This window comes from Bactrocera tryoni, chromosome 4 (assembly GCF_016617805.1).
Source record: "Bactrocera tryoni isolate S06 chromosome 4, CSIRO_BtryS06_freeze2, whole genome shotgun sequence".
In the NCBI taxonomy this organism is placed as follows: Eukaryota; Metazoa; Arthropoda; class Insecta; order Diptera; family Tephritidae; genus Bactrocera; species Bactrocera tryoni.
This window is the reverse complement of record NC_052502.1, coordinates 32,660,732-32,677,425: the sequence shown is the minus strand read 5'-3', so window position 1 is coordinate 32,677,425 and position 16,694 is coordinate 32,660,732. Positions and strand designations below refer to the sequence as shown.

Genomic DNA, 16,694 nt, shown 5'->3' with positions numbered 1-16,694 from the left:
ACAAATACACAGACTTATGAATTTGTTGCCATTTCATGGTCATACAGGCAAGTGTGTGGCAGCAAGGAGGCTTTTAAAAAAATGAATTGCACAGTCGAGTGCACTCAGTGCAAGAATATACCTACTTGCTTTTGTATTTAACTTTGCAGGAGTGTGTGTATAGTTAGTGGACGCCTAAGTATCATAGGCAGGTGGGTTTTGGAGTTGACGGCGCAGAGGGCGGTAAAGTGGACGCGAAAAGGCATAAATTGCTGATGTATGTGACTTTCATGCTGCTCCACATTACTATTGCGAAGTTTGTTGTTGTTGCTGTTGTGCAATGCTGACTGCCATCCAATGTTGTCTGTTACAATTGTCCGCACACAACAAGCTCATAAAAAATTAGCATATTTACACACACACTCATACACTGTGTACTAGTAGTGCATATTGGCCTGCATATATTCATATGAGCATTTATCCCCATATCCTGGTTCACTTAATTCGCACAAACGTACTGCTCGCACACAGACACATGTCCTTATATTCATATATGTATATATATATATTTACAAATTTGTGTCCCACTGAGATCTCCATCCTTTTTATTTATGTGCAAGTGTGTGTATGCTCTCTGTTTTAACAGTAATTTTTTGCTTTTTCAATGGAAAAGTTATATTTTTATTTTAACGAAGGAGAAAAAAGGATTTTAAAGCACTGAAAATACATGCTGAATACTTGCAAATGTGATGGTTTCCAAGGTTCGTTAACCCCTTGGAAAAAAGGCCAATGAATCCCTATGCAAGGCCATAATGCAAAAAGGAATTCATAAAAATTTTTAAATTATGTGATATTTTTAGTATTTCAAATGCAAGAATTTCTAAGAAAATTTTTAACTTTATGGCTTGAAATTTAATTCGCCTAAAATATGCTTTCTTTAAGAAGCAAATATACTATATAAATGTTTCTGTAGCGAAAGTTTTCCTTTTCATTAGCGTTTTAGCCGCTTGAGATATTTCCACTGGGCTTCAGAAAGGACGTCTGAAAGCGGCTACATATTTGGTATAATGAGTTCCAAGCTACAAACAATTTTGAGAAACTAAATAGCCGATGAATTTGCCAAAAGTGTCATCCGTCGAACTAACGAGCCAGTAAAGGAAATACGAAAGTCACTACAAACGATACACAACGAAATTTACGAAAAGGCTGACAAATGGATCAAAGTGTGACAAAATGCCTTAAGAACATACGTAGTCATAAGTGTCAGGATCTTGTTGCAAGGGCCCGAGGGAAACCACTCCTGCTTTTTTACTTACACGGTCTCGAAAACACTGCAGGGCGATTGCTGGCCTGATAACAGGTTAAAACTTATTCGCATCATGTGTGTCTACCTAAGATAAGATATGATTCAATTAACAATCATTCCTAAATAAAATTTTGGAAAGTTTTCATTCCTTGGCAGGCTGGGATTTCGTCCAATCCAGTTGCCAAACATGCCAGAAGACTGAGAACACCATATAGTGACTATTGTAAAAGCTGCCGGGAGGTAGAAGAAGAGGAGACTATATAACATAGTCTACGCGAATACAAAGGTTTGTATAGGAAAATAATCGCAATTATCAGTCGAGAGAAACTTTATGTTCTGAAGGACCTCATTAGAAGAATTTACTGCAGTGTTGCGGGGACTATCGTAGGTTACAAGACCGGAACATGCTCTTGTAGGACCCAATGTGGTGATCTAGTGGCTGATGTTCAGAGCATACAACGCTATGGAGGGAACACTTCTCCAGCCTGCTGAACGGCAGAGAAATTGTAACATCTGGAGATGGCGAACCAAATTTTCCATTCGATGACGATGAAATAGATGATCCACTGCCAGGTTATTTGCAAGATATGGTCGGATGAAAGCATGCCCGATAATTGGGGTGCTTTGCCCAATCCACAAAAAGATCTTAAATTAGTGTATGAAGTACTGAAACCCACCGTCAACAACCTGATTGGACGTTATCAGTGTAGTTTTAGAACTGGAAAATCTACTAACGACCACATTTTCACCATGCGCCAAAACTTGGAAAAGACCCGTGATACCACTTCTTCAACGATTTTAAAGCCGTCTTCGACAGCACAAAAAGGAACTGCCTCTATACCGCTATGCCTGAGCTTGGTATCCCCGCAGAGTTAATACGGCTGTGTAAGCCGACGTTGAGTAACACCAACAGCTTCGTCAGAATCGGGAAGAACATTTTTGAGCCGTTCGATAGCAAGCGAGATTGTAAACAAGGAGACTCCCCATCATATCTATTGCTGGAGAAAATAATTCAAGCTGCTGAGCTAAATAGGGAGGTACAATCTTCTATAAGAGTGTACAGCTGCTGGCGTACGCCGATAATATGTATTAAAATCATTGGCTCAACAACCGCGCCGTTAGTTCTGCTTTCTCCAGACTGAATAAGGACGCGAAACGTATGTATGTATGTGTCTGGTTGTGCACGAGGACAAGACGAAATATATCCTGTCATCAAACGAATAGCCATTAGATTCACGACTTGGCTCCTACGCCTACCTTGGAACCAACATTAACTCCAACGACAACGTCGCCTCGAAATCCAACGCAGAATAACTTTTGGCAACAGATGCTACTTCCTCTCTCGACGAACAAAGACCAAACTCTACAAGACATTCATCATTCCCAACCTGCTATATGGTGCAAAGGTATAGACAATTTATATTCCTTTGCGCATTGGCAACGACGAGTACCGCAGTAGATGGAACGATGAGCTGTCCGAGATACACAACACCATTGACATAGTTCAGCGAATCAAGAGACAGCGGCAGCTCTGACTAGGACATGTTGTCCGAATGGAACAACGTTAGGATATAGTAAAAAGAAGAAGCGACTGGCGCATTCGGCTATAACCCCGTAACCGGTGTCTATGCCAGTAAAAAAGAAGAAGATATCAGATCACTATAAAGTGTAGCTGTCATAAAAACTGACTCATCTATACCAGTTCTTGCATGAAAAAAATTTTTTATTTGACAAGAAATCTCCACAAAATTTTGCGTAGACTACCGCCCAAATAACGCTACACTCTCCCAAGAAATTGTTCAGATTGGCCCACTACAACATATGGCATTCACACAATCTGAACGATCGGAATCAAGTTCCTGTATGGTAAACTTTTTTTTTTAACGAGATATTTTGACGAAATTTTACAAGAATTATTGTCTAAGGCAATCCTACAAGCTCCGATCAAATTAATCAGATCGGACCGTCTTAGCATATAACTGACATACAAACTGGCTGATTAAAATCAAGTTCTTTTAAGGAAACTTTTTTCTTTGTGCAACCGAAGTTAACGGTTTTTAACGTTGACTTTATAGAATTATCCCAGCTAGTATTTCGTATATAGTATATGTTAAATGAGATTATTCAATATAAATTAAGCCATTACGATAGTTTCTAAAATTATACGAAACTCTTCTTCTTTGTTGATCTAAATGTTTCACATGAAAAATTGGTTAAATTGAACATACAATATACAATACTGCAAAAAGAACTTTGTGGACCTTTTTATAACACCGCAGAGATTCCCTATATACTACTTTGATCAAATTGAAAGGTGAATTTTGTACATTTCATCTCCTTCAAAGTAATCCCCTCCCGCTGCAATACACTTATGCCAACGAATTTTCCAGTCATCATAGCACTTGGAAAAATCCTCCGTCGTGATGGCCATCAGAGCTTTCTTCGATTCAGCTTTTATATCCTCAATTGAGTCAAAACGGTGTCCTCGGAGTGGTCATATGAATTTGCTGAATAGCCAGAAGTTACGCGAAGGTAAATCAGGCGAATGCGCTGGTTGCGGCACGATATTAGTTGAAAATGTGGCCAAATGATCACGAATAACCAATGCAGTATGAGATGGTGTATTTTTGCACTTCTTTGTTCAATAAATTCAGACATAGTAGTAAAAATCGAAGAATTCACTTTTAGAGCCTCACAAAACGACGCGTATCTCAAATACTAATGAATATTTTGACGTGAAATTTAGCATAGATGTCACTAACAGTACTACCAACTTACAGAAAAAAAATTTACCGATTCGAAAAACACGCGAAGTATAAATTAAAAATTCACCTTTCAATTTGATCACAGTAGTATGTACGTTAGCTACTTAAGTACATAGTTCAATATCAGTAATATTCATTCACTTACCTCTGCTGCATCGAGATTCAGTATCAGACATTTCATATAACTCGATCGTTAAAGTACACATTTTCACACACACTCACGCACTTATTTTAAACTTAACTTAAATGAAATTAACTGAAAATAGAAAGAAAATAAAATAATATATGAAATACGAAATGAAATGAATAGTAGGAAATGAGAAATAATGATAATTGAGAAACTTATATGATGTGTGTTTGTAAATGTATGTATGTGGATATGATCGAAACTTAAAAAATTACTAATTAAAAAAATACAAAAAGAAAATATTGATTAAAAAAATAAAGTAATACAAAAATAAATAAAAAAGAAAAATAAATAAAAATAAAAAATTAAGTAACAAAATAAATAAAAACTAAATTAAGAAAATAAAAAACTAAAACCAATTAAAAAATTAAATTTAAAACATTTTAATTAAAAAAATTAAACAACAAAATTATAAAAATTGTAAACAAAACAAATTTAATTAATTAGCAATAAAAAGTTAAAAAAAAAATCAATAAATAAAAAAAATCATACATTCCCAACATTAACTAACGTAATAGACGAAGAAGGTGTTCTATATATGTACATACATACATATGTATGTACAAACATGTATGTACATACATATCGTCACCTGAAATGCAAAATAACGTATCATCAAAAAATTCGAAATTGAATGTCCTATTGACTACGCTTCACTACTTCAAATTACATACATAATACAACATATGATCAACATTTTCTGGTTCTCCGATCAAATATAAACTAGTTTTATCCAATGTTAAAATATTGTTTCACTCATGTTTCATTTTATTTCGTGTTTCATTCATGCCACTGTAAATTTCCGAAAATGTTGTTACGTTATTTTGCATTTCAGGTGACGATATGTAAATATAGGAGTACAGCTAATGCGATTTCCTAGTTTAGGTCTCAGATGAGTGTGTAAAAGTATGTGTATACCCAAAATTAAGAAAAAAAAAACAAAAAATAAATAAAAAAAATTAAAAAAATAAACTAATTAAAAAAATATAAATAAATAAAAAGTAAATAAATAAAAAGAAAATAAATACATAAATACAATAACAACAAATTTTAAATTTGAAAAAAGATTAAAAAAACATAATTAAAAAAATGATTTAAAAAAAAAAAAAATTAAAAAAATTATAAAAAAAACTTTTCAAATAAAAAAAACATTTAAACAAAAATTAAAAAAATTTTAAATAAAAAATCTTTAATTAGTTAAAAAATAAAAATAAAACAGTAGTTTATTCCCAAAATTAAAATATTAGCGTAAAAGGCGAAGAAGGTGTATAGTTTAGGTCTCTCATGCGGGGGATCACCAACTGAGATCTAAGAACCAAGAACCAAATTAGTATAGCTATTAACCCCATTTCTCCTATTACCTGTCACCTAAACAGGCTATTTAATAGTAAAAACGGGAAGGGTCTGTTGGAATTTAACTACGACATAAACGACCAATCTTCACCAGAGAGAATTATGAGATCAAGACGCAGTTTTAAAAAACAAACTATCTCGATTTACTAGCCCACTGACTTTATTAACAAAGCTCTACTGACAAAAACAACCTCAGAGATTGACGTACTCCTACCCACCCCCGAACAAGAGGCATAACGACCTCTCTATTCAAACGCATAAATAAAACTGAAATAACACAGCGAAACGACAGCAAGAAATCAGCGCTAATTTCTCCTACTCGGATAAAAATGGACACTTCGGCGCATGTCCATTTTCCCCATAAGTAATAACAGAAGCCGCACAACAACTGTTAAAAATTGCATGACCACCCTTAAGCACTTCTCAATGGAGGGTGGCGCTTAACGCATTACAACTAAACATACCGTTACAAGAGCTAACGTGCGGACAAAAATACACAAAGTCAATATGTTGCAACCAATTGTTGCGACACCCGCATACAGGGTGTGAACGCACACTCAATATTTTCAAAATTGAAATCGAATGAAACACAAAGTTTTTCGCTGTGACAAATTTGCATGCCAATTTTATTTTTATGCTCTTGAAGCACGGAGTTTGCTTGGAATTTAACAATTCTACATACAGAAATACATTCACCAATTGTTTATACAAGTATTGCTATTTTTTAAGTTTATATAATAAAAAGTACCTAAGGGTTAGCATTAAAAACACGCAGAAAATAAAATAATGTCAATTGAAGAGTACAAACGGGTTTGCTGCGCTGCGCTGCTTGGAAATGTGTCGTTATTTAATGAACATTAAGCTCTCATATAATTATTGTATACTGTCTATTTGCAATTTTAATAGTTAAGTCTAATATTATATATTTGTTGCACGGAAACGCCCGGCTTGCGTATGGCTATAGCCTCGCCGTGAGGTAGTATCTCCAGCTGTTGCGAAATGCCCTCGATAATAAGTGTGGCCGATTTGGGCACACGTTCCAGGCCAGCTATGACCACGCGCTCAATCCAAGCGGGTGTCTGATAGTTGAGTTTGCCAATTGGATTGACATCCAACTTGTTATTCTCGAAATTGAATTTGATATAGTTGTATACGCCATTGCGATAATCGTAAGATTTCTCATCGTCCACATAGAGTGTACCCTCGGCTTTGCCCTCACGGTTCAGACATATAACTAGGGTGTATGGATCGTTCTTCATGAGTGTGGCGGCACGGCGTATACGTTCCTTTTTAGGTATAATAGTGCCGCCGCGTTGGAAGACCGGAATCTAAAGAGAACGATGAGTTATATTACAAGAAGTTATGTTATTAGCACCAGGGTTGCAAAAAATGCATTAACATTTGAATTACTTTTTTTAATTTTGTAATACCGAAAATCATAATTAATAACATATATTTTTACAATTAAAAATTAAAAAAAAAAAACACATAAAAAATGCAAAATAAAAAAAAAAAAATAAAAAAAAAAAAAAAAAAAAAAAAAAAAAATAAAAAAAAATAAAAAAACAAAAAAAATTAAAAAAACATAAAAAAATTAAAAAACAATTTTCAAAAATAAATTATAAAATTTAAAAAATTAATTTTAGAAAAAACTTAATTAAAATTTAAATTAAGTTAATTTTGTAATCCCGGAAATCTTAGTTACAAGAACAATAAAATTACAAAAAAAAGAAAATTTAGAAAAAAAATAATTAAAATTTAATTAAACTAATTTTTTAACTTCCGATCTAAATCTTAACATTAAGTAATTTTTAAATTTTTAAAATTTAAAAAAAAATAAAAATAAAAAAACACATTAAAAAAATAAATTTATAAAAATTAATTACAAAACTAGTACATTTAAAAAAAAACTTATTTTGTTAAATTAATTAAAAAAATAAATTCTGAAAATAATTAATTAACATTTAAATTAAATTATTTTTGTAATCCCGGAAATATTAATTAAAAGTAATTTTTAAATCTTTAGAATTTACAAAACAAAATTAAAACAAAAAACTTTAAAAAAATAAATTTAAAAATAATTTAATTCAAAAATAAATTTAGAAATAAATTAACAATTAAATTCAATTATTTTTATAATCTCGTAAATTTTAATTAAAAGTAATTTTGGAAATTAGAAAACAATATTAAAAAAAATCAGTTAAAAAATAAATTTAAACAAAATAACAATAAAAACTTTAATTTAAAAAAAGATTTAAAAAAAAAACAATTAAAAATCGAAAATAATTTTAAAAATTAAAAACAAATAGTTTTTAAAAAATAAATTTAGAAAACAATTAATTAACATTTAAATTAAACTATTTCTGTAATCCTGGAAATCTTAATTAAAAGTAATTTTTAAAATTTGCATTTTTTCGCGTTTGCAGACCTCATCTTTTATTACAACTTTGAGCCTGCAAGGAATCATAATCTTTAACATACATATGTATCTATTTGGCAAATTTTGAATTGATAAAAAATTTAATTTTCCATTTATACATTCGGTTTTTAATTTTTAATCCCAAAAACCAAACTAAGAATTGAAAATTTTATGAAAATTATTAACTAACTATTACATTTTTAATAACAAAATCGGTATTAAAAAATAAAACGTAACAATTTTGAAAAAAAAAAATGCAACCCTGATTAGCATTTTCTGCCCACTCACCGTATCACTTTCGACGGAAATGCTTTCATAGCCAACATTCGTGTATTTCTTAAATGTGTCGACACTATACCATACATCACCGTTCTTTTTATCATCGATTGTCGGGAAATAAACATTCACTTTTTTAACACCCTGTTCCATAACGGGACGCACAAGCAAGCGGTCTTGCAAGAGGAACTCATAGTCAATGGCAAACGTTTCTTTATCGGTTGGATAATGCGCTAGTAGGGGACGCATGACAGGTTCGCCTGTCACTTCATGTTCATAGAACATTGTGTACCAAAGCGGTAAGTACGAGTAACGTTTACGCAAAGCTTCGCGTACAATCAAACGTGTCTTTTCGGTGAACAACCACGGTTCACGACGCTTTGTATCGATGTGTGAGTGCGCACGGAAGAATGGCAAGAATGCACCGGTTTGATACCAACGTTCAAATAATTCAGCATCAGGATTGCCAAAGAAACCACCGACATCAGCACCGCAGAAAGAAAAACCGCCAATAGCTTCAGAAAGACACATTTTAATGGAATGCTGCAAGTGACCCCATTCGGCCATATTGTCACCAGTCCAAATTGCGGCATAACGTTGTGTGCCAGCAAAATGAGAGCGTGTCAATATGAAAGGACGTTGATTTGGATCGCGACCGATTAAGCCCTCGAATGTGGCCAACACATACATGTGTCCATAAATATTATGTACATCACGATGTTCCCAATTGCCATAATGCACCATATCCTTTGGCATAGTCACCTCGGGGCCATTAAAAACCGATGGCTCGTTCATGTCATTCCAGATCATGACATCGGTTGTAATAGTCTTAAAATTCGTTGGCAAATATTGAGTAGCATAGTAGGCGCGCACCGCAGGATTGAAGACGTCCGCATAGCTAGCAGCACCGGGCCAGCACCAACCTATATAAAAAGCATATGTGTTGCATAATGTATGAGAAAAAATACGCAACATTAAAGAAAACCTTCGTAGTCGTTGCCCTCCGGCGTCTTTACATAATAACCGCGTTCCGTACAATCGTTGTGGAAGAAATAGTGTGTATCACGCTTTATATGTGGATCCACAATAATCACCAAATGACGTCCAACGGCAGTCAAATTCTGAACCATGCCCAGTGGATTGGGAAATTTAAACTGATCCCAGGTGAAGTAGCGCTTGCCGTCGGTATGTTCAATATCCAACCACATTGTGTCCATTGGAATATCATATTCATCAAATTTGGCGGACACCTCAGCAACATCACCTTCATTATTGTAATTCCAACGGGATTGGTGATAAGCCAGTGTCCACATTTGTGGCAAAGGCGCAGAACCGGTAAGTGCCGTATATTGCTTGAAAGCATCGAGTGGCGTTGGTCCCAACAAAACGAATACATCTATAATACCGGATTCAGACATGAAGTGCGCCGCTGGTGGGTCCGACTTGCGAGAGCCTGCAAGAGGATACATCAAAAACTAGTAACTAGTTCGCACATATACGGATTTTAACTTACCTGACACAAAGTTGACGATCGACGACACAACATTCTTTTCAGCAGTGTATATATCAACCCAGGTTTCTGCAGCATTCTGCCAATAGACACCCGCAGTGCGTTGAGTACTAGGTAAATTATTTAAATATGTAGCATGTGTTTTATATTTGGTAAAAGAAAAAAAAAACATACCCATGACCATAAAGCACCGGCACCGAACCGTACAATGCCATCTTGCTATCGAGTATATACTCAAATACATCGGTATTGTATAAGCGGTAGGGATCTGTACCAGAGGTGGATTTTAAAGCAAACGAGTCGGCGTGTTCGGGTAAACCGAATAGCACCTCTGCTTCGGGGAAGGTAAAATCGAGTGCAATTGCTTCTGGTCCGTATGGTTTTGAATCGTGATGTGATTTAAAGTTCTCCTCCCATGCACCAGCATCTGTGATTTCATCCGCTTCCTTCACTTCATTGGCGGCAGCATCGTTAGCACCCTCAGCTGGTTGCTGTGGTTTCGGCCGCAAATACTCGAAAGTCATAAGACCTTTAGCATTAACCGAGACGGTGAGAACGTCATTTTGATAGAAATCAACACGGAATGGATCGGCATTGACCACAGCTTTGTTGGGGCCCGATGTAATAGTGAATTCAGCTTCACCTTCTTGTACCTTAATGCTATACGATAAGGAATGAAGAAAATTTAATTTAAGGGTATTTGCATTTATAGCACACAAAAACATACCTGCCAGGCTTCGGTGCCGATTTGAGTGCATCTGTTACACGGTAGCGGGGTTTCAAAGGATTTTTCTCATCCACTAACAAACGGAATGTATTGCCCAGCTGTTATGAAATAATTGTTTATGAAAAAAAAATGTTAACTTCGGTTGGACCGAATATATAACACGCTTGACAAATACAAGAATTTAATTTTGATCGCTTTGTTTATATTGCAAGTGTATGCGATAGTGGTCCGATAGGAAAATTTTTTTCAGAGATTTTAGCATCGAATCAATTCAAGGTATACTAAAAAAATATTAAATAAAGTGCTTCTACCTCCAAAGCTTCTATTTTCAGTGTAAAGATGTGCTTGTTGTCCTTATGTTGCAGTTCCGCAGTTATAGAATCGGAGTATGTATTGAGCGTACCAGGTAGCAAGGCGAATTTGGGATTATCAGGTTTTACATTGCGGCAACGCCTATAAATAGAGCATATTAATGATTTATCGACGATGAAAGAAGTGCACAATCATTTTAATTACCTGCAAAAGCTGCTTTGTTCGCATGTTTTGAAATTAGTGTGGTCAACGCTGACCGCATATTCGAAAATGCACAATATTACAAGAAATATTGCCAAACGCATGCTGACGTAGCTACTGAAACGGTGCATCGCAATTACATAAATCTTTCATTTTTTATAATATACAATTCGCTTATGATTTTCTATATTTAGCAGAAAGTATATTTCTTTCGTTGTATTAATATAAAAATAAATATTTTGGTAAATTTTCCAATTGTGTTCACAAATAATTAAAAACGGCCACAAAAAACGAATATAGTATTAGAATTTTGCAACGTTTTGCAAGCCCTAGAGAAATTCCTACATTGTAAGGTTTAAAAATATGTGTACGGTTTGTGAAAAAAATTATTATTAAAATATGCTTTACCAATTAAATTTTTCATTATTCTGGGCTGGCAATTAATTTGAAAGGCTATAATTGCCTTAATAATAATTTTTTTCACAATTTAGGACAATAGTTTTATCTTTATTTAATGATCAATAGTAACTATCATTCAAAGTATATTTCAATTTGGTCATACTTAAAGTCAAGTATGTTATATTTGTTTAGAGATTTCAAGAGTAACTGTTTAATAAGGTACTTTGTATGGCACATAACTATTTATGTATATACATACATACATATGTACGCACATATCAGTAAGAAGCACATAAAGACACGTCAGACAAAGAATAGTTTTCCCTAAGGTAATTTCTTCTTTAGTATAATATTTTGCATAATAATAGTATATAATATGGATAGCTTGTAAAATGTGTATACAATTGCAGTATGGAACTCGAAATTCGTGTGGTATTGGAAATATTAAAAAGACAATATTTTCATCGAAAGGAAACAAATCAATAGGCACAATAATTGATTTTAACAATTTAATAGCTATATATTTACTTACCGAATCAACACTTATTCTGCCGTACTTTGCTAATCACAATCTTAATTTTTAAACAATCTTCACTAATTCCCTAAATTATTAATTTTTCACAATTGCCGGCAACGGGACTATGAAAATTTGCTGTTTGTTCGCTGACAGCAGACTTGCACACACATATATTACCGCAATAATGAAAGTGTTGCATGTGACACAAAAGCCGGAGGCATTTTAAAGAAATGATTTGACAAGTACTACGTTTATATATAAAAAACTATTTATCCTTAAAGATATTTTCAATTTTTACTATAATTATACTTTATTTTATTCTAGCAAATGTTAATAAATCACAAGCTTTTTATTTAACTCACATTTAAGTCGGATAATGTACACTTGTAAAATAAACATATTAAAAAAAATAATATGGCAACATTAAAAGATACATATTGCATACTTTTAGGCGTATATATATTTTATTTGTCAATTTTGTGTGTGCATTTATGCTCGAATAATTAAAAACTATTACATTTTGTTAGTTTTGATCATTTGCTTTAATATTTTTTTAATAAAATATGAATTTTGTTATAAAGAAAAATATAATTATAAAATTCAAAGCTATTCTGCCAAATTTATAATTCGGCAATTCCTGAAATATTTTGTCATTGTACCTTACATTTTCTTAAATCTTCTTAATTAATTAAATTCTTTTAATTAATAGAACATGGTTAAAACACTCTTTCTCTCAATTTTTCTGATCACAAGTGTACATATTCATATTTGTTTTTGTAAGTGCATAAAGTAATCTTCAATCTTTTTAGTTGTGAATATTTCACAAAAATATTTAAATTAATGTTTTGTATGTATGTTACACAAGTTTGAATTGATTTGAGCAAAAAATTGCAAAAACAAAAACTAACAAGGGCAATTCACAATCTGGTGCAAATGGTCTCGCATATTTGCAATTGCAAATTCGCTGTACATTTTGTTTGCACCAGATTGTGAAGTGCCCTATAGAAACACGAACGCAATTTGCGTTCAGTGCAGAAAATTCATGCACTTACCGAATACAGCTGTATTTTACACTGATTTAATGAAGCTAATAATGTTGGATTTGTCAATATCAATAATTCACTTTCAATTCTCATTATTTATTCAACATAAATTGTAAGCTAATATTAATTTTTTTTTAATTTTCCGCTCAACAAATAACGGAACTTCTACTTTCACTTTTTGTGCTATTTGATTTGTCTGAATGGCAGTGTTGTCTTACTTCGTAAGCTGATGTATAGTTATAATCGTGGTACAGGGAGGTATTGTACACTATGATTTGTTGTTATTAATTTTTTTTATTTAAGATATCTTAAATATTTAGTTTTAAGTTCATTAAATATTTGATTTCAATAATATTTTCTTTATTTATTATATTTAATAGCTTGCATATTCCAAATTTAAATTCGCCTCTGGCTTTAACAACGTATAAACAAACATCAGCTGTTTAACGCTCTCTTTTCGAAAGAGTAAAAATTACTGATATTTTGTAAACAAACTGAAAATTTGTATTTTATGTCTTTTGTATCAGAAATTAAATAATATATATCTTTTACAAATAATTACTATTAGTTTTTAATGACATAAATGGACCAGCACTTTTTTATGTGATTTCTTAAATACCTCGAATTTTCCATTTATTCACTTGCAATTACAAACTAACAAATTTTTCCAACATTTACAATTTAATATTTTATCAAATTATTTACGGGGAACGAGCGTCTAAGTCCCATACATTTTTCACGATCTATAAACAAGGCATTCACTTTCCGTCGCAGGTCCGCCTCGAGTGTTGAACGGGTTTTTAGTAAGTTCTGGTGCTGAGCCTCAGCTTCCTGCAACTTGTGATGTAGATTTTTAACGGTATCTTGTATATCTTGTACTTCTTGTACCAGCCGCAATTGAGCCCAGTCCCTAAAAAGTATGAAAGAGGTTTAATCAAAAGCTAAGCTAAGCTATTTATTAGGATAAGTCTTTGGTAGAAAATAGGTGAAAATGTAAAATTAGAGTTTATAAGTCTAAAAAAGTTCATCCAGTCTGATGTTCTAACACACTAAGTGTTGAGGATAAAACCCTATAATTATAAATAACCATTTCATTGATAGTGCTGTGTACCATATAATGCCTGAAATTCCCTCACAGTCCCAACTCTTTCAATTTACTTACTTGCATAGCTCCACGCCTTCTCGATGAGAACGCGCTTCCAAACGCGTTTGTGCGACCTTCAAAGGATTCGATTTATCTTGTATCGCCTTTTGTATTAAGAAAATGTGCTTCTCCAGATCGAATAATTCCTGTTGCACCTTATGCAAATGTAACTGTATCTTATTCTTGGACTCGTTCATCTCTTGTGAGCGACGATCCAAAGCATTATTCGTGTTACTCCAATGATCCCATACAGATTGAGCGATGGCATTGACAATAGTTTCGGCATCGCTGCGTAGTTGAGAGAGCTTGGCGCGCTCGGCTTGAGATCTGTGACACATAACGGTAAGATAATTGAATGAGAAAATAGTTAGAAGTCACAAACAACCTGCTAACGCGTTGACTGCTCGCCTCAGCCCATGATTCTTGTGTGCTTATGCTCGGATCGTATTTTTCAATGCCACCATAGTAAGTGATACCACGGCTATAATTATTCAACTGGTGGCAAACGGAGTCAATACCCAGTGTTGACTCTTTGTGCGAGACATCTTCCTCCAACAAGTGCTGAGCGGCACGGCAGTCATTAGCTTGTCGTGTGATCTAAAAAACTTTTGCAATTAATTTTGTTTAAAATAATGGTCATATCACCAGTTCACCTTTTCATGTAGTTCCTTGAGCTTATCCCGCGAATTTCGTATATTGTCGATCTCTAGCAACAAGGCCTTCTCAGCCGTATCATGCACCTTCTCCACACCCGCACGCGCTTCGCGATGATACAAGCACTCCTGCGCGATATGCAAAGGCGCCTCTAAATCCAACATGGCTTTGCCGCAACGACGCTTTAAGTCGGAAATCGCCGCAGATTCCGAAACCAATTTATCCAGCTCGGTATTCAACTCGTTGCGCCAGAATGTTACGTCCGTTATGCGTTCACCTAAACGCCGTCCGGCATCACGCTGCCCTTGTGAAGTCTTCTCATCGGTTTCGCGCATTAAACGCACGGCATCATTACGCAAGCGCTCCGACTGATTACTATTTGTTGAGAATTATTCGTTAAATATGGATATTGACTTAATTGCCATTCATTTGCCTGCACTCACCGATTTATATTGGATTCGGCATATTTGGTAAGATTGCTATTAACCCATTCGTTGTTGGTATAGCGTGTGAAGAGCGCCGCGCGGGCAGCGTGCTGTGGATTGCGTTCGAAACCCGTCACCAAGTTGGGAAAGTTCATGGGCTCTGTAGTCATGCCGGAGGGCGTGAAGCACGGCTTAACTAACTGATTGGTTACTGGTTGCTCAGCTAAGTTCTTGACCTCAATCATTTCGTACGCCAATGTCGGTCGCCATGGATGCGGATGATTGGTCTTTTCAAGTAAAAAATAAACAAAAAATCGAAAATATATAAACTGCAGCGTACGCCAGTCGGACGCGTGCTAACCTGATAAGAGATGCCAACACGCGGTGGCACCGACGGCCCCGAGACGGGCTCCATGCAAGGCGGCGCACCAGCCGTACTCCATGGCTGCAATTGTGAATACATCACAGTTTGTTCAAATTTCGTGCTCATTTTTAATTAATTAATTATTTTTTTTTGCAATTTTTTTCAACTAACAAAAGTACAAAACTATTTTAAACAAAGGATAATAAAAAACTGATGATTTTTCAAAACACAAAATTAAACTATGAAAGTCGTCAGAAATTGAAAACTACAAAAATTATTTTCACTGCGTATAAACTGGAGCTACAGTGTATGAGGTGAGCAACGAAAACATATTTCTATAATGCGGGGGTGATAAGGTGGTTTCTATATAGACTATACTTATATGATATGAATATGATACAAATGTTATGCGATACATATGACTCTGCGAGATTCCTGTGGTCCTTGCGCTCAATGTACTCGTGCACGGTGCTGTTCTCGGTGGGCCACTTGTCCAGCAGGTTGTCTTTGACCAGACGATGATCGAAGATGCGATTCTCGAGATATGATGTGGCATGATACTTTATGGTTTTAATGATGCGTGTTTTTTTTTTTTGTGATTGAAATGTTTTGGTTTTTGCTTTTATTATTGCTTATGACTTTTATTACACAAGAACTGCACTCACAATGGGTATACTCGATTTCAACATTAACTCTTTAACGGATTCCGTTTTCGCATATATACTGGGGAAGCGCGATAATAAATTTTTATCCTCAACTGCCCAGCAAAGCATTTCTAATGCTTAATGTGATGCGGAAATTCGGTGGTAACGTTTACGATTCACTTTCAGACTGCAGAATGGAGAAATTAGTTCAATGCATCGTAATTTCGAGCATTGAAATTCTTATTGACAAAACCGTAATCGCATGGAAACCAATTGGAATGACATGCATATTTACATACATACTTTAGGCATTTGAATATAAAGTGCCTGTTTACGTGAACAAATATCCGTGGTAACATGTTTAATCAGTTTAAGTCGAGTTAAGTTAAGCTAGGTTTTTTGATTTCTAGTGAAAGTCTGTGTATGTAGTTCTCTTCTATGTAAGCGTTATTTGAAGTTCGCTATCATA

General features: G+C 34.3%; 3 protein-coding genes across 5 annotated transcripts in view; all 3 read right to left on the bottom strand.

Annotated features, from left to right (window-relative positions):
- LOC120776012 (integrin beta-PS-like) overlaps positions 1 to 4,305 on the bottom strand; it is a 193,012-nt gene extending 188,707 nt beyond the window's left edge. Inside the window, exon 1 of the mRNA XM_040106456.1 lies at positions 4,196 to 4,305. The gene's annotated coding sequence lies outside the window, so the exon portion shown is untranslated. The remainder of the gene's footprint in view (positions 1 to 4,195) is intronic.
- A 1,880-nt stretch (positions 4,306 to 6,185) lies between these two features.
- Positions 6,186 to 12,123, bottom strand: LOC120774220 (neutral alpha-glucosidase AB). 3 transcript variants are annotated; one of them, XM_040103677.1, is made up of 9 exons: positions 11,967 to 12,123; positions 11,039 to 11,152; positions 10,834 to 10,975; positions 10,523 to 10,620; positions 9,970 to 10,455; positions 9,799 to 9,905; positions 9,271 to 9,738; positions 8,298 to 9,208; positions 6,186 to 6,918 (listed from the first exon to the last, which is right to left on the bottom strand). In XM_040103677.1, the coding sequence occupies exons 2-9, from the start codon at positions 11,137 to 11,139 to the stop codon at positions 6,490 to 6,492; spliced, it is 2,742 nt and encodes a 913-aa protein (XP_039959611.1). In that variant the 5' UTR covers positions 11,140 to 11,152; positions 11,967 to 12,123; the 3' UTR covers positions 6,186 to 6,489. The 3 variants fall into 3 exon arrangements, with proteins under 3 accessions (XP_039959611.1, XP_039959612.1, XP_039959610.1); XM_040103678.1 differs by having other exon boundaries at positions 11,039 to 11,149; XM_040103676.1 differs by lacking the exon at positions 11,967 to 12,123 and having other exon boundaries at positions 11,039 to 11,181.
- Positions 12,124 to 13,619: 1,496 nt separating this feature from the next.
- On the bottom strand, positions 13,620 to 16,443 carry LOC120774829 (tektin-3). The gene is made up of 7 exons (XM_040104640.1): positions 16,247 to 16,443; positions 15,579 to 15,662; positions 15,236 to 15,504; positions 14,792 to 15,167; positions 14,524 to 14,735; positions 14,157 to 14,465; positions 13,620 to 13,904 (listed from the first exon to the last, which is right to left on the bottom strand). The coding sequence occupies exons 1-7, from the start codon at positions 16,352 to 16,354 to the stop codon at positions 13,676 to 13,678; spliced, it is 1,587 nt and encodes a 528-aa protein (XP_039960574.1). The 5' UTR covers positions 16,355 to 16,443; the 3' UTR covers positions 13,620 to 13,675.
- Between the last annotated feature and the right edge of the window lie 251 nt (positions 16,444 to 16,694).